Raw genomic sequence first — 17,227 nt, 5'->3', positions numbered from 1 at the left:
AGAGATGCCATGCACCTGTAGGGAATCGAGTATTAATTGCAGCTAATTAACTGGCGATTGATGACCAAATAAAAGCCGATTCCCTGCAGTTGTGCGGCATAAGCTTTTCTTTCTGGGTCCGTGTGTTTTTCGTTGGATGAAGCTGGGACCGGACGTGTGGGTTCCCCTCCATTATTAGGGCTACATTTTGGCGTAGTCGGCAGGATAGGGCATTGGACTGGGTCTAATCAGTTGGGTGATGTGCTTAGAAAAAAAGAAAACGGACCCCAGAAAGTGTTGCTGTAAATAAATGAGGAAACATGGCTCTTGGTAAGTAAGGCTCGGGTAATGTAAAGAATAATTGAGGAAAAAAGAAAGCTAATTTTATTTAAATGGGATTGTAGTAATTCGGATTATAACTGTATGCTTGGTAGTTTTTATGTTCACTCTGGTTGGGTCGTGCCCCTCCCTGTAGCAGGTGTTGCTTGCGCTGGAGAAGCCCCTCGAGTACCGTGGATTGAAGAGCTCCCCGAGTGGTGGTGCGTGCCTTAAGGGCAAGGCTGAGTGTGGGGTCTAGACCTTGAGGGCAAAGAGAGGGGTGGGTGAGGCTGAGAAGCAGGGGCAAGATGACCTCTCCTCTAGATGCTCACACCGGTCAGCAACGCCTATAGACAGCAGAAAGAGGGTGTTGAAGGTACAGGGCTATAATGGTCAGGGTGTGTTCTGGTGGCCATATAGGCCCACACCCCCTATGCCTGGAGAACGCAGAGGCACCACACCCTAGGTCCATCTGAAATGGACCCACCGAGGAGCAGAAGAAGGCGGAGAGGGTGAGCCGTGAAGCAGGCATGCTCCAAAGCAGACTACAGGTGAGTGGGGCGCATACAATACAATAGCAGAAGAGAGTTTTTAAAGGAGAAGGCAGGCATGCTGGACACAGAAGGCGCAAGTTTTAAATGTAATAAAATAAAGGGAGTCCTTGCTGGACAAGAATTGTGTTGTATATTCCTCTCGTTACGGACCAGTAAGTTTTATGGGGGAGGGGGAGGGGGAGGGGGAGGGGGGGGGAGGGGGTTGCAGTGTCTTGTGTTTAGGTCCAACTTCTGAATCCTGTGATGGAGGTCCCGAGACAGCAAGGTCCCCCAACAGCTGCTGCTTCGCCCCAGAAGAGAACCTGGAAATCCTCGAACCTGGACTTGGGGAAGAGTTGATAAAATAATTGGTTTTAGTAACCCAAGTGTATGGAGAATTGTGTTTTTTTTCTATTTTTAAAACGTGAGGACCCTTTTTAAACCAGGGGTGAATGTAGCAGGGCGCTGCTTTGTGTTCTCGTTTTAATTCGGCTACTTTCATTTTTAGAACGCCCCCTTATCTTTCGGTTCTTTCCCCGCGCCAATCAGAGAATGGTTCATTTTTTGTTTTGTATAAAAAAAAATACAAAGATTGGTTTTATTGCTCACAAAATAAAAACACATAATAGCTTACATATTAACGCTAGCATCCACTAGATGAAAAGGTGTTGTTGCGCCCTAGCAGCAGCGCCCATGAATTCCAAATATAAAATAAGAAAACACAGAAAAAAAACCCTCAAATACACAGTGCATCAAATCATAACGGCACAAACAAGTCATCAATACTAATCGTGCACCTAAAAATGAATAAAATTAAACCACACGCTAGTGATCTATCGGTTCTTTCCCCGCGCCAGTTCGATGTTTTGTTGTTTTGTGATGTTCTTTTGTATCCTTTTTGTTTTTTAGGGTTTTCCTTTTTTTGGAATTTCGTTATTGTAGATTGGACCTTGTTTCCCGTTGGCAAACCCATTATCGGGTTCTGGTTTAAAACTAAATACTAATGGCTGTGTTTGCTAGTGTTTTTGACTTACAGTTGTGGTAATAATAGACTTCGGCCACTATAGTTATTAGTTTATTTAGCAGACGCCTTTTAATCACATCCTGATGTAACTATCACTATTTAATCATATCCTGATGTAACTATCACTATTATCTGCTGTATTATTGAATTGTATTTTGTCATAAAGTGACTTGCTCAGGGTCACACAATGAGTCAGTGGCTGAGGTGGGATTTGAACCGGGGACCTCCTGGTTACAAGCCCTTTTCTTTAACCACTGGACCACACAGCCTCACAGTGGAGTGGCTTGTATGGAAAGCATCCGGGAAGCCGTGTCCTTTCATTTCTCTTTGTGTGGTGGTCTATCTTTGTATCGAGCTAGTAATTATTAGAATCTTGATTTTCTTTGCTGTGCAGTGCTTGGGAGACCGGGATCACTAGCGTGTGGTTTAATTTGATTAATTTTTAGGTGCACGATTAGTATTGATGACTTGTTTGTGCCGTTATGATTTGATGCACTGTGTATTTGACTTGTTTCATGTGCTGCACTGTTTTCATTTGAGTGTTTTTTTCTGTTTTTGTGTGTTTTCATATTTTATATTTAGAATTCCTGGGCGCTGCTGCTACAGACGCCGGGACTATTGGATTTATAATGTATTATGTAATCTCTACTATTATTATTTATTTCTTAGCAGACGCCCTTATCCAGGGCGACTTGCAATTGTTACAAGATATCACATTATTTTTACATACAATTCCCCATTTATACAGTTGGGTTTTTACTGGAGCAATCTAGGTAAAGTACCTTGCTCAAGGGTACAGCAGCAGTGTCCCCCACTTGGGATTGAACCCACGACCCTCCGGTCAAGAGTCCAGAGCCCTCACCACTACTCCACACAAAATGTGTTTTATTTTGTGAGCAATAAAACCAATCTTTGTATTTTTTTTTATACAAAACAAAAAATGAACCATTCTTTGATTGGCGCGGGGAAAGAACCGAAAGATAAGGGGGCGTTCTAAAAATGAAAGTAGCCGAATTAAAACGAGAACACAAAGCAGCGCCCTGCTACATTCACCCCTGGTTTAAAAAGGGTCCTCACGTTTTCAAAATAGAAAAAAAACACAATTCTCCATACACTTGGGTTACTAAAACCAATTATTTTATCAACTCTTCCCCAAGTCCAGGTTCGAGGATTTCCAGGTTCTCTTCTGGGGCGAAGCAGCAGCTGTTGGGGGACCTTGCTGTCTCGGGACCTCCATCACAGGATTCAGAAGTTGGACCTAAACACAAGACACTGCAACCCCCTCCCCCCCCCTCCCCCTCCCCCTCCCCCATAAAACTTACTGGTCCGTAACGAGAGGAATATACAACACAATTCTTGTCCAGCAAGGACTCCCTTTATTTTATTACATTTAAAACTTGCGCCTTCTGTGTCCAGCATGCCTGCCTTCTCCTTTAAAAACTCTCTTCTGCTATTGTATTGTATGCGCCCCACTCACCTGTAGTCTGCTTTGGAGCATGCCTGCTTCACGGCTCACCCTCTCCACCTTCTTCAGCTCCTTGGTGGGTCCATTTCAGATGGACCTAGGGTGTGCTGCCTCTGCGTTCTCCAGGCATAGGGGGTGTGGGCCTATATGGCCACCAGAACACACCCTGGCCATTATAGCCCTGTACCTTCAACACCCTCTTTCTGCTGTCTATAGGCGTTGCTGACCGGTGTGAGCATCTAGGGGAGAGGTCATCTTGCCCCTGCTTCTCAGCCTCACCCACCCCTCTCTTTGCCCTCAAGGTCTAGACCCCACACTCAGCCTTGCCCTTAAGGCACGCACCACCACTCGGGGAGCTCTTCAATCCACGGTACTCGAGGGGCTTCTCCAGCGCAAGCAACACCTGCTACAGGGAGGGGCACGACACAACCAGAGTGAACATAGAAACTACCAAGCATACAGTTATAATCCGAATTACTACAATCCCATTTAAATAAAATTAGCTTTTTTTTTTCTTCAATTATTCTTTACATTACCCGAGCCTTACTTACCAAGAGCCATGTTTCCTCATTTATTTACAGCAACACTTTCTGGGGTCCGTTTTCTTTTTTTCTAAGCACATCACCCAACTGATTAGACCCAGTCCAATGCCCTATCCTGCCGACTACACCAAAATGTAGCCCTAATAATGGAGGGGAACCCACACGTCCGGTCACCAGCTTCATCCAACGAAAAACACACGGACCCAAAAAGAAACGCTTAAGCCACACAACTGCAGGGAATCTGCTTTTATTTGGTCATCAATCGCCAGTTAATTAGCTGCAATTAATACTTGATTCCCTACAGGTGCATCTTTCTACACTTTCTCAAACCCGAAACTCCGCACGCAGATATAACTCGTTTCCATACCCTTTACTGTAGCGCTGTGTTGAATACTCCATTGCTGTTCTTGCGCGGTGATGCACTCACAGTGACTGCGGTATATATATAAGTTTGATCGTACTTTGGTATTTGACAAACCCAAAGAGCCCTGTTGCTCGTTTCCAGTAAAACCGCCTGACTTGCAAGAAGGTGAAAAAGACTACGCCCGTCCTTATCCGCCGAAAGTGAAAGTCGGGCTGTTCATCCGAGCTGCAGAAACTCATTCAGAGATCGAGAACCAGACCACAGGCAGTTCAAGACCTGTGACACGAGCAAACCTCCCCAGTAAAGGTCTGTTTTAAAAGTCATGCTGCAAATCCGAAATTGTTTGTGCGCCTTTTGTTACGCAATTTTCGCGACTGAAAAAAAGGGTCGCATTTTTGGCACTAATAATATCGCGCTGTTTTCAATAACTGTGTCACACGATATTATGTGTGTGGAATAGGACCGCTAGAAATGTAATGTGATTAGCACCCCGACTCTCGTCCTCTAGATATTTCGCTTACCCCTCTCTCTCCAGGCAAAGCCGGTGCAGGTGTACTGTCACAATACGCCTACCCACCAGAATTTGCTACCGGTAGCAAAATGCCTCTTTTTATGAAACCCTTGGGGCAATTTTCACATTTTTAAATATTAAACTGGCGCAGTCGGATTACTGCTAGAAGTGGATTGGCTGATGGGACTGAATCGATTTAGATCTGGAAACAACACTCTTGTCCCTCTTCCTAATTCTAATATTGCGACAGCGCGAGCTGAACGGTTTACTGATGCACCTCTCAACTCTGCACACACATCCTAAAATCCGAAAGCGAAACGGCCGGATTAGCTATTTTAAAACTGGAATTCACACACACACATATATATATTTATTTACTTTCACCCATCAGCGGAAGTTTAAACTGCTGGCGAATGTTGTCCGAGTTGCACGCGTCTCGGGTGTCGTGTTATTTTGTGGAACACCAGCCAGAGTGTGACCGTAAATGCGCAAAATGATTTTAGCGCAGAAAACGCCGATATACACCTGTATGATCCATACCTGTGTTATTATTATATTTCTTAGCAGACGCCCTTATCCAGGGCGACTTACAATTGTTACAAGATATCACATTATTTTTACATACAATTACCCATTTATACAGTTGGGTTTTTACTGGAGCAATCTAGGTAAAGTACCTTGCTCAAGGGTACAGCAGCAGTGTCCCCCCACCTGGGATTGAACCCACGACCCTCCGGTCAAGAGTCCAGAGCCCTAACCACTACGCCACACTGCTGCCCTCATCCCTGATCCCTACTTAATTGACACAATTGCTTGTTCTTAGTTGTGTTTCTTGCTGGAACATGAGGTTTAGTAAGGGCTCCCTGGGTTACAATTCACCCCATACACCATTACCTGAACTGTATTTGGGCCCATGAATTCTTCCACTGAAGGAAATGTTCATATATCACAATTGTGACTTGGACCGACTTAAATCTTGGTTGATAAGGCCTATCATTTTAGGGATGTTACAAAGTTTTTCAATAAAGATATTCAATTTTTGAATTACATAAAAACAAACACATTTGCCTCCTGTGAAAATTGATCTAATTTCAATAAAACATACAATTCTTGAGTTAAATGGAAGGTGGTGGTGTTTATTTAGATCTGAATCAGCTTCATAGAGTCCAATGAAAGCTGCTGAATAATGTTCCCTTGTTAACATATTGAATTCCACCCCCTCTATATAGAATGAACTCCCTCAACTTCATAGAGTCCAATGAAAGCTGCTGAATAATGTTCCCTTGTTAACATATTGAATTCCACACCCTCTATATAGAATGAACTCCCTCAGCTTCATAGAGTCCAATGAAAGCTGCTGAATAATGTTCCCTTGTTAACATATTGAATTCCACACCCTCTATATAGAATGAACTCCCTCAGCTTCATAGAGTCCAATGAAAGCTGCTGAATAATGTTCCCTTGTTAACATATTGAATTCCACCCCCTCTATATAGAATGAACTCCCTCAGCTTCATAGAGTCCAATGAAAGCTGCTGAATAATGTTCCCTTGTTAACATATTGAATTCCACCCCCTCTATATAGAATGAACTCCCTCAGCTTCATAGAGTCCAGTGAAAGCTGCTGAATAATGTTCCCTTGTTAACATATTGAATTCCACACCCTCTATATAGAATGAACTCCCTCAGCTTCATAGAGTCCAATGAAAGCTGCTGAATAATGTTCCCTTGTTAACATGTTGAATTCCAAACCCTCTATATAGACCCCGACCCATGCGAGTGAGTATCGCTTTATAAAGAACTACAGCTCCCAGCATGCCTCGCCATGGCCGCGGGTGCAGAGGCATGCTGGGAGCTGTAGTCCTAGCTGTATCGAGACAGCGGGTTCATTCACCAGCCTCTCATTTCTGGGTTTCTTTCCCCTTCCTCTGGAGGCCTGGGTTTGAATCTGAGGAGTACAGACAGAATTAATAAAAAAACAACAAAAGATTTCTCCAAATCAAAGCATTTTATTTAGTAATAAGCAAGTATCATCATGGCTTTCCCGATACAAAGCAGATGCATTCAATATCATTTTGAAATATTTATACTTTATAAAATGGTAGTAATTGTATTTATTTATGTATTAGTTTTTGGGGTTAAGCTGCAGACAGACAGAGAGACGCAGAGAGACACAGACAAACAGACACAAAAAGACACAGACAAACACACACAGAGACAGACACACAGAGAGACACAGACAGACACACAGACAGACACACAGAGAGACACAGACAGACACACACAGAGACAGACAGACAGACACAGAGACAGACAGACACACATAGACACACAGACAGACACACAGAGAGACACACAGAGAGACACAGACAGACAGACAGACACACATAGACACACAGACACACAGAGAGACACAGACAGACACACAGACACACAGACAGACAGACAGGGCCTCACAATCCTGTTCAGTTTGACGCTACAATATAATTCTTAATATTTTTAATTCAGTTTCATTACAAAGCATGTATGCTTATTGAAAATTATATTATATATAAAAAACATCTTATTAATTTGTTCTCATGATTTGCATAATAATAATACTCCATTTAATAAAAAAACAGGCGAGAGAATGGATTTTAAAGATGGTCAGCGCTCCTTTAAAGGGAGGGGCCAGTGATCCTGTTAATAAAGCTAATAAGAGGTGAGAGAATGGATTTTAAAGATGGTCAGCGCTCCTTTAAAGAGAGGGGCCAGCGATCCTGTTAATAAAGCTAATAAGAGGTGAGAGAATGGATTTTAAAGATGGTCAGCGCTCCTTTAAAGGGAGGGGTCAGTGATCCTGTTAATAAAGCTAATAAGAGGTGAGAGAATGGATTTTAAAGATGGTCAGCGCTCCTTTAAAAGGAGGGGTCAGTGATCCTGTTAATAAAGCTAATAAGAGGTGAGAGAATGGATTTTAAAGATGGTCAGCGCTCCTTTAAAAGGAGGGGTCAGTGATCCTGTTAATAAAGCTAATAAGAGGTGAGAGAATGGATTTTAAAGATGGTCAGCGCTCCTTTAAAGGGAGGGGTCAGCGATCCTGTTAATAAAGCTAATAAGAGGTGAGAGAATGGATTTTAAAGATGGTCAGCGCTCCTTTAAAGGGAGGGGCCAGTGATCCTGTTAATAAAGCTAATAAGAGGTGAGAGAATGGATTTTAAAGATGGTCAGCGCTCCTTTAAAGGGAGGGGTCAGCGATCCTGTTAATAAAGCTAATAAGAGGTGAGAGAATGGATTTTAAAGATGGTCAGCGCTCCTTTAAAGGGAGGGGCCAGTGATCCTGTTAATAAAGCTAATAAGAGGTGAGAGGATGGGTTTGAAAGGCGGTCGCTCGCTCACACTGCCGGGGCGAACCCCACTCTATCTCTCTCTCGGTCGAACACGCTGTAATAACGACCAATGAAAACGTCTCCCAGAATCCACAGCGGCCCTGCAGGGGGCGGAATGTCCAATCCCAGAAACCCGCTGAGGCAGATCGAGATTCCGGCCTGAGATTCCTGTGGGGAAAACAAGGGATGGGAATCAGACTCCTATTGCGCAGCAGTGTGATCCAGTCCAGGTTTTACTGCTACCAGCTTGATCAGCCCCCAGTGTGTCTAGCTAACAAGCTCAGGGTGTGTCTGATTATTAAACTCCCAGTGAAACCAGGACTGGATCACACTGAGTAAAACCTGCATCCTGATCATTTCAATAATAATATTGAGGCAGCAGTGTGGAGTAGTGGTCAGGGCTCTGGACTCTTGAGCGGAGGGTCGTGGGTTCAATCCCAGGTGGGGGACACTGCTGCTGTACCCTTGAGCAAGGTACTTTACCTAGATTGCTCCAGTAAAAACCCAACTGTATAAATGGGGAATTGTATGTAGAAATAATGTGATATCTTGAAACAATTGTAAGTCGCTCTGGATAAGGGCGTCTGCTAAGAAATAAATAATAATAATAATAATAATAATAATAATAATAATAATAATAATAATAATAGACTTCATTAAGCTCTGAACCCCAGGACTGGGTGCAGCAGCAGCAGCAGGGCTAGTGTGAGTTTGTAACCCTGCTCAAACTCCTGGCTCCTGATCTTTCAATATTAATAATAATAATACTAGACTTCATTGAGGGGAGCTCTGAACCCCAGGACTGGGTGCAGCAGCAGCAGCAGCAGCAGGGCTAGTGTGAGTTTCTAACCCTGCTCAAACTCCTGGCTCCTGATCATTTCAATATCAATAATAATAATACTAGACTTCATTGAGGGGAGTTCATTTCAAAAACTACAGCTCCCAGCATGCATCTAGATTACACCTGAGAGTGAGGGCTGCTGGGAGCTGTAGTCCTGTTACCTTCAGCACGTAATCCTCTCCAGTCAGGTTGAACTGCTTCCCTCCCAGGGTGAGGCTCACCACAGGAAGAGACGGGATCTTCTTGCAGTCAATCAGGTACTGCCATTGGACAACAAGGAAGGCGGTTAGAGACTCTACCAAGATGGCTGCCGTGAGGCTTCAAGTTCCCTTTCACAATCTAAGACTTTACTCTAGCAAGATGGCTGCCGCTTGGCTTCAAACTGCCTTTCACAGTTTTGAAGACGTTACTCTAGCAAGATGGCAGCCACTTGGCTTCAAACTCCCTTTCACAGTTTTGAAGACTTTACTCTAGCAAGATGGCTGCCATTTGACGTCAAACTTCCATTTACAGTATTGAAGACGTTACTCTAGCAAGATGGCTGCCACTTGGCTTCAAACTCCCATTCACGGTCTCTGAGGCTTTATGCTACCAAGATGACTGCTGCTTCGCTTTTTACCACCCTCCAGCAAGTCTCTAGACTGTGTATCCTTTACCAAGATGGCTGCCATCATTAGACTTGAGAATAATTTAGACTTGAATCTACAGCAGATAGGCTCCTCCCACCTCTCCCATGAAAAGGGGCGTGGCTCCAATCGCTTTCTGCAAGGCTCGTATCTCCTGGGCGGGGCCTGTGATCAGGGAAGTTCCGGAATCCACTATCGCCTGGCAACCGCCCTTGCACAGAGACAGCTGGTTACCCACGGCAACCCTAGATAAAGTCCCAAATAAAACAGTCCATTACAAAGTCATAAGTATTATTATTATTATTATTATTATTACAGGGTTTATGAACAGCTCAGGGCACACAGACACACAGACACACACACAGACACACACACACACAGACACTCACCCATCCAGCTTGATCTGCCAGTACGCCTTGCGGGTCACATTCACATAGTGGAGATCTCCGCTGTGATGCTTCGAGTCGACCCCCCCCAGCAGCAGCTCCCCTCCCAGCTCACCTGCAGAGTCCCTGAAACACACAGCGAGTGAGCTGCCAACCGGCCCTCGCTGGGAGTGACACAGCGTGTGTGTGTGTGTGTGTGTGTGTGTGTGTGTGTGTGTGTCTCCTCTCTCTCATTATCAGTGTGTGTGTGTGTGTGTGTGTGTGTGTGTGTGTGTGTGTGTGTGTGTGTCTCCTCTCTCTCATTATCAGTGTGTGTGTGTGTGTGTGTGTGTGTGTGTGTGTGGCTCCTCTCTCTCATTATCAGTGTGTGTGTGTGTGTGTGTGTGTGGCTCCTCTCTCTCATTATCAGTGTGTGTGTGTGTGTGTGTGTGTGTGTGTGTGTGTGTGGCTCCTCTCTCATTATCAGTGACACTCTGTTTGTGTGTGTGTGTGTGTGTGTGTGTGTGTCTCCTCTCTCTCATTATCAGTGTGTGTGTGTGTGTCTCCTCTCTCTCATTATCAGTGACACTGTGTGTGTGTGTGTGTGTGTGTGTGTGTCTCCTCTCTCTCATTATCAGTGTGTGTGTGTGTGTGTGTGTGTGTGTGTGTGTGTGGCTCCTCTCTCTCATTATCAGTGTGTGTGTGTGTGTGTGTGTGTGTGTGGCTCCTCTCTCTCATTATCAGTGTGTGTGTGTGTGTGTGTGTGTGTGTGTGTGTGTGTGGCTCCTCTCTCTCATTATCAGTGACACTGTGTGTGTGTGTGTGTGTGTGTGTGTGTGTGTGTGTGGGGGTGTCTCCTCTCTCTCATTATCAGTGACACTGTGTGTGTGTGTGTGTGTGTGTGTGTGTGTGTGTGTGTGTGTGTGTGTGTCTCCTCTCTCTCATTATCAGTGACACTGTAGTGTGTGTGTGTGTGTGTGTGTGGCTCCTCTCTCATTATCAGTGACACTGTATGTGTGTGTGTGTCTGTGTGTCTCTGTGTCTGTGTGTGTGTGTGTGTGTGTGTCGGGGGTCTCTCACCTGTTCAGGTAGAATGAGAAGATGTTTTGGGGTAACAGTTTCTGGCTCATGGCGGTGTCGAAGACGGGGGGCGCCCCCTGCACGGAGATGGAGGGGTACCCCAGTCCCAGGATCCCGTCGAAGCGAGCCACCAGGAACGTGATACCCGGCTGCTTCACGGCTTCAGCGAACAGCTGAGAGGAGACTGACAAACCAGCGATCTGAAACCAGAGAACATCAGTGAAACCAGCCATCTGAAACCAGAGAAACCCAGTGAAACCAGCCATCTGAAACCAGAAAACACCAGTGAAACCAGCCACCTGAAACCAGAGCACACCAGTGAAACCAGCCACCTGAAACCAGAGCACACCAGTGAAACCAGCCACCTGAAACCAGAGAACACCAGTGAAACCAGCCACCTGAAACCAGAGCACACCAGTGAAACCAGCCACCTGAAACCAGAGAACACCAGTGAAACCAGCCACCTGAAACCAGAGAACACCAGTGAAACCACCCCCCTGGTCTCTGGAAGCTTCTTTGTTGAAAAGCCTTCGCTGAGCAACTTGTTAATAATAATAACAGATGAAGATTGATTGACAGTCGAAATCTGGGTCTGGTTTACTCACAGTCACAGTGTCCCGACTCAGAAAGCCAGACAGACTGCCCGTCCCGTACTGGATTGAGAACGCGGTCCCATTCTTCACATAGGAGCTGGACTTCCTCGAATCATAGCGATGGTGCACCCCTGTGAAAACAGAGGCACTGAGTGAGGTGCTCCCAACTGTCCCTCCTTATCAGCGACGCTGTGTGTGTCTCTATGCCTCTCTCTCATTAGCAGCGACGCTGTGTGTGTCTCTATGCCTCTCTCTCATTAGCAGTGACGCTGTGTGTGTCTCTATGCCTCTCTCTCATTAGCAGTGACGCTGTGTGTGTCTCTATGCCTCTCTCTCATTAGCAGTGACGCTGTGTGTGTCTCTATGCCTCTCTCTCATTAGCAGCGACGCTGTGTGTGTCTCTATGCCTCTCTCTCATTAGCAGCGACGCTGTGTGTGTCTCTATGCCTCTCTCTCATTAGCAGCGACGCTGTGTGTGTCTCTATGCCTCTCTCTCATTAGCAGTGACGCTGTGTGTGTCTCTATGCCTCTCTCTCATTAGCAGCGACGCTGTGTGTGTCTCTATGCCTCTCTCTCATTAGCAGTGACGCTGTGTGTGTCTCTATGCCTCTCTCTCATTAGCAGCGACGCTGTGTGTGTCTCTATGCCTCTCTCTCATTAGCAGTGACGCTGTGTGTGTCTCTATGCCTCTCTCTCATTAGCAGCGACGCTGTGTGTGTCTCTATGCCTCTCTCTCATTAGCAGTGACGCTGTGTGTGTCTCTATGCCTCTCTCTCATTAGCAGCGACGCTGTGTGTGTCTCTATGCCTCTCTGTCATTAGCAGTGACGCTGTGTGTGTCTCTATGCCTCTCTCTCATTAGCAGTGACGCTGTGTGTGTCTCTATGCCTCTCTCTCATTAGCAGTGACGCTGTGTGTGTCTCTATGCCTCTCTCTCATTAGCAGCGACGCTGTGTGTGTCTCTATGCCTCTCTCTCATTAGCAGCGACGCTGTGTGTGTCTCTATGCCTCTCTCTCATTAGCAGTGACGCTGTGTGTGTCTCTATGCCTCTCTCTCATTAGCAGTGACGCTGTGTGTGTCTCTATGCCTCTCTCTCATTAGCAGCGACGCTGTGTGTGTCTCTATGCCTCTCTCTCATTAGCAGCGACGCTGTGTGTGTCTCTATGCCTCTCTCTCATTAGCAGTGATGCTGTGTGTGTCTCTATGCCTCTCTCTCAGTATCAGTGATTAAGGGGTGACTCTTACAGCAGGCGAGGTCCAGGAAGGAGCATTTTATCGAGGGAACCCAGAGATTGGATGATCCGGTGTCAAACACGACGGTGAAGTTCTGAGGTGGGGATCCAATTCCGATGAGACCGTAATACTGAGCCTAAAAACACACAGACAGAGAGACGGACACACAAACACACACAGAGACAGACAGCCAGCCAGAGACAGACAGACAGACAGACACACAAACACACACAGAGACAGCCACACACACACAGACAGACAGCCACAGAAACAGACAGACAGACAGACACACAGACAGAGAGACAGACACACACACACAGACAGACAGCCACAGAGACAGACACACACACACACAGACAGACAGCCACAGAGACAGACAGACAGACAGACAGACACACACAGAGACAGACACACACAGACAGACAGACAGACAGACAGACACACAGACAGAGAGACAGACACACACACAGACAGACAGCCACAGAGACAGACAGACACACACACACAGACAGACAGCCACAGAGACAGACAGACAGACAGACAGACAGACAGACACACACAGAGACAGACACACACAGACAGACAGACAGACAGACAGACACACACACAGACAGACAGACAGACACACACACGCAGACACACAGAGACAGACAGCCACAGAGACAGACAGACACACACACACACACACAGAGACACACAGACAGACAGGATCACATTAATAATCACATTAATAGCTGCTGCCCTTCCTTAACTCCCAGTTGTGTTTTTTTTTTTTCCCCCTAAGAATTCCGCCTACGAGGTCACGATGACGTCACAACGGAACGTTCCTTCCCAGAGGTTCCGGAGAACAGTTCTGTTCCGACATAACCACGATGACATCATCAGCATGGCATTTCTCAGCTGAAACACCGACAGAGTCTCAAAACGTCCTCAAATTATGTATTATACATATGTGTGTGATTTTAATAAACTTAAACCTTTTGTGTAAATCCAAAAAATATATATATATTTGTAAATCTATACTTCTATATTTAATTGTATTTTAATCTCTTCATTTATATTAATTTTGTTTAGAAATGGTATATATTGTGTTTGCATTGTTATTACCTGTAATTGAGATTATATATATATATATATTTCTATATTTGGTTTATTTTTTGGTAAGTCGCTTTGGATAAAGGCTAAATAATAATATTATTATTATTCAAGACTCTTGTACTCGCCTACAGATGCCTTGACCAGACTGCACCCAGCTACCTCCAGACCCTCATCTCTCCCTACACCCCCACTCGACCTCTCCGCTCCTCCTGCACTAGAAGACTGGCTCTACCTCCGCTACGCTCCCCTGCCTCCCGAGCCCGCTCCTTCTCCACCCTCGCCCCCGCAGCGGTGGAATGACCTTCCTACAGGTGTCAGGACTGCCCAGTCCCTGACCACATTCCGGCGCCTCCTCAAGACTCACCTCTTCAAACAGCACCTGTAGAACTCCTCTGTTTGTATCCTGGGACACTATCACCCTTCATGTAAATGTGCTTTATTTTGCTCTTATCTGCCCCCTATTTTACTGCATTTAATCCTGTACTTCAGAATACTGTAATCTGCCAAGTGTTTAACCTGTAGTACTTTGTATTTAATCACATCCTGATGTAACTATCACTATTTAATCATATCCTGATGTAACTATCACTATTATCTGCTGTATTATTGAATTGTGGTTTGTCACACTTGAACAAAAGTTATTGTATTTCTTGCTCTTGTTGTATTACTTGTATTGTAACACTTGAAATGTATTTGCTAATGTGCGTGTTTATTTACTGCTGTATTTTAATGACGGTAAAAGCCGTTTTAATATTTCTGTCAAATACAAAATGATCCGTCATGAAACGACAGATCCCTGGCGTCGGGATTATCGGGAAGGTTCAGCGTCGTTCTGACCCGTTTGTTTTTGGTCAGGGTTGAAACGCGTTGAGATCGCTCTGGCACTCACGTCCATGAAGTTCGTGAGTCGTTCTGGGAGAGGCTCGGTGTTGGGGGTCACTGCGGTTCTCGATTCGGGGACCCCCGGCTCCCGGGTCGCGGCTTCACCCCGGGACTGTAGCTCCTGGAGCGTCAGACCGCTGTCCATCAGGGACCGCCGCAGCGTGCGAGTCTTCATTAACGGGACTCTAGAGGACAGAGACACAGAGAGTGAGAGAGAGACAGAGACACAGAGAGAGACACAGACACAGAGAGAGACACAGAGAGACACAGACACAGAGAGACACAGAGAGAGACACAGAGTGAGAGAGAGACAGAGAGAGAGAGAGACAGAGACACAGAGAGAGACACAGACACAGAGAGACACAGAGAGAGACACAGAGTGAGAGAGAGACAGAGAGAGAGAGAGACAGAGACACAGAGAGAGACACAGACACAGAGAGACACAGAGAGAGACACAGACACAGAGAGACACAGAGAGAGACACAGAGAGTGAGAGAGAGACAGAGACACAGAGAGAGACACAGACACAGAGAGAGACACAGAGAGACACAGACACAGAGAGACACAGAGAGAGACACAGAGTGAGAGAGAGACAGAGAGAGAGAGAGACAGAGACACAGAGAGAGACACAGACACAGAGAGACACAGAGAGAGACACAGAGTGAGAGAGAGACAGAGAGAGAGAGAGACAGAGACACAGAGAGAGACACAGACACAGAGAGACACAGAGAGAGACACAGAGTGAGAGAGAGACAGAGAGAGAGAGACACAGACACAGAGAGAGACAGAGACACAGAGAGAGACACAGACACAGAGAGAGACACAGAGAGACACAGAGAGAGACGCAGAGAGTGTCTGCCTGCCACAACCTGAGGGACACCCTGCATACACGACCAGGGGTTACTGGTGATGAGGAGGGAGGGTGGAAAGAGGGAGGGAGGGAGGGAGGGAGGTAGTTATATTGTTCAAAGGGAAGGGGACAATGTTTTTTGTGTTTGTTATGTTCTGTAATTGTATTTCTGTTTTATTATTTCTGTTTTGTATTATAAAAGCTTTGGCAATACCTGAGCGCTCTCGTCATGCCAATAAAGCATTTTTGAATTTGAATTTGAATTTGAGAGACAGAGAGAGACAGAGAGCGAGACACAGACACAGAGAGAGACAGAGAGAGACACAGAGAGACACACAGAGAGAGACAGACACAGAGAGAGACACAGACAGAGACACAGAGAGACAGAGAGACACACAGAGAGAGACACAGACACAGAGAGAGACAGAGAGACACAGAGAGAGAGACAGAGAGACACATAGAGAGACACACAGACACAGAGAGACAGAGAGAGAGAGACAGAGACACACAGAGAGACAGAGAGACGCAGACACAGAGAGAGAGACAGAGAGACACACAGAGAGAGACAGACACAGAGAGACAGAGACAGAGAGACACAGAGAGAGACAGACACAGAGAGACAGAGAGACACACAGAGAGAGACACAGACACAGAGAGACAGAGAGACGCAGACACAGAGAGAGACAGAGAGACACACAGAGAGACACAGACACAGAGAGACAGAGAGAGAGAGACACACAGAGACACAGACAGAGAGAGACACACACACACACACAGAGACACAGACAGAGAGAGACACACAAAGAGAGACACAGACACAGAGAGAGACAGAGAGACACACAGAGAGACACAGACACAGAGAGACAGAGAGAGAGAGACACACAGAGACACAGACAGAGAGAGACACACACACACACACAGAGACACAGACAGAGAGAGACACACAAAGAGAGACACAGACACAGAGAGACAGAGAGAGAGACACACAGAGACACAGACAGAGAGAGACACACACACACACACAGAGACACAGACAGAGAGAGACACACAAAGAGAGACACAGACACAGAGAGACAGAGAGAGAGAGACACACAGAGACACAGACAGAGAGAGACACACACACACAGAGACACAGACAGAGAGAGACACACAAAGAGAGACACAGACACAGAGAGAGACAGAGAGACACACAGAGAGACACAGACACAGAGAGACAGAGAGAGAGAGACACACAGAGACACAGACAGAGAGAGACACACACACACACACAGAGACACAGACAGAGAGAGACACACAAAGAGAGACACAGACACAGAGAGACAGAGAGAGAGAGACACACAGAGACACAGACAGAGAGAGACACACACACACACAGAGACACAGACAGAGAGAGACACACAAAGAGAGACCCAGACACAGAGAGACAGAGAGAGAGAGACACACAGAGACACAGACAGAGAGAGACACACACACACACAGAGACACAGACAGAGAGAGACACACAAAGAGAGACACAGACACAGAGAGACAGAGAGAGAGAGACACACAGAGACAC

The 17,227-nt window shown here is 46.0% G+C and overlaps 1 protein-coding gene across 1 annotated transcript in view; it reads right to left on the bottom strand.

The window, feature by feature from the left end:
* Positions 1-6,725: 6,725 nt before the first annotated feature.
* The window catches only part of LOC117421652 (cathepsin D-like), a 13,615-nt gene continuing 3,113 nt past the window's right edge, over positions 6,726-17,227 (bottom strand). Inside the window, exons 2-9 of the mRNA XM_059020285.1 lie at positions 14,830-15,007; positions 12,855-12,978; positions 11,622-11,740; positions 11,017-11,216; positions 9,961-10,083; positions 9,672-9,816; positions 9,107-9,205; positions 6,726-8,272 (exon numbers count right to left, since the gene is read on the bottom strand). Coding sequence (XP_058876268.1) covers positions 8,111-8,272; positions 9,107-9,205; positions 9,672-9,816; positions 9,961-10,083; positions 11,017-11,216; positions 11,622-11,740; positions 12,855-12,978; positions 14,830-15,007 — 1,150 coding nt within the window. The 3' untranslated portion in view covers positions 6,726-8,110. The remainder of the gene's footprint in view (positions 8,273-9,106; positions 9,206-9,671; positions 9,817-9,960; positions 10,084-11,016; positions 11,217-11,621; positions 11,741-12,854; positions 12,979-14,829; positions 15,008-17,227) is intronic.

Source organism: Acipenser ruthenus, unplaced genomic scaffold, assembly GCF_902713425.1.
Source record: "Acipenser ruthenus unplaced genomic scaffold, fAciRut3.2 maternal haplotype, whole genome shotgun sequence".
In the NCBI taxonomy this organism is placed as follows: Eukaryota; Metazoa; Chordata; class Actinopteri; order Acipenseriformes; family Acipenseridae; genus Acipenser; species Acipenser ruthenus.
Note: the sequence above shows the minus strand (reverse complement) of the source record. Positions and strands in the feature narration are given on the sequence as shown.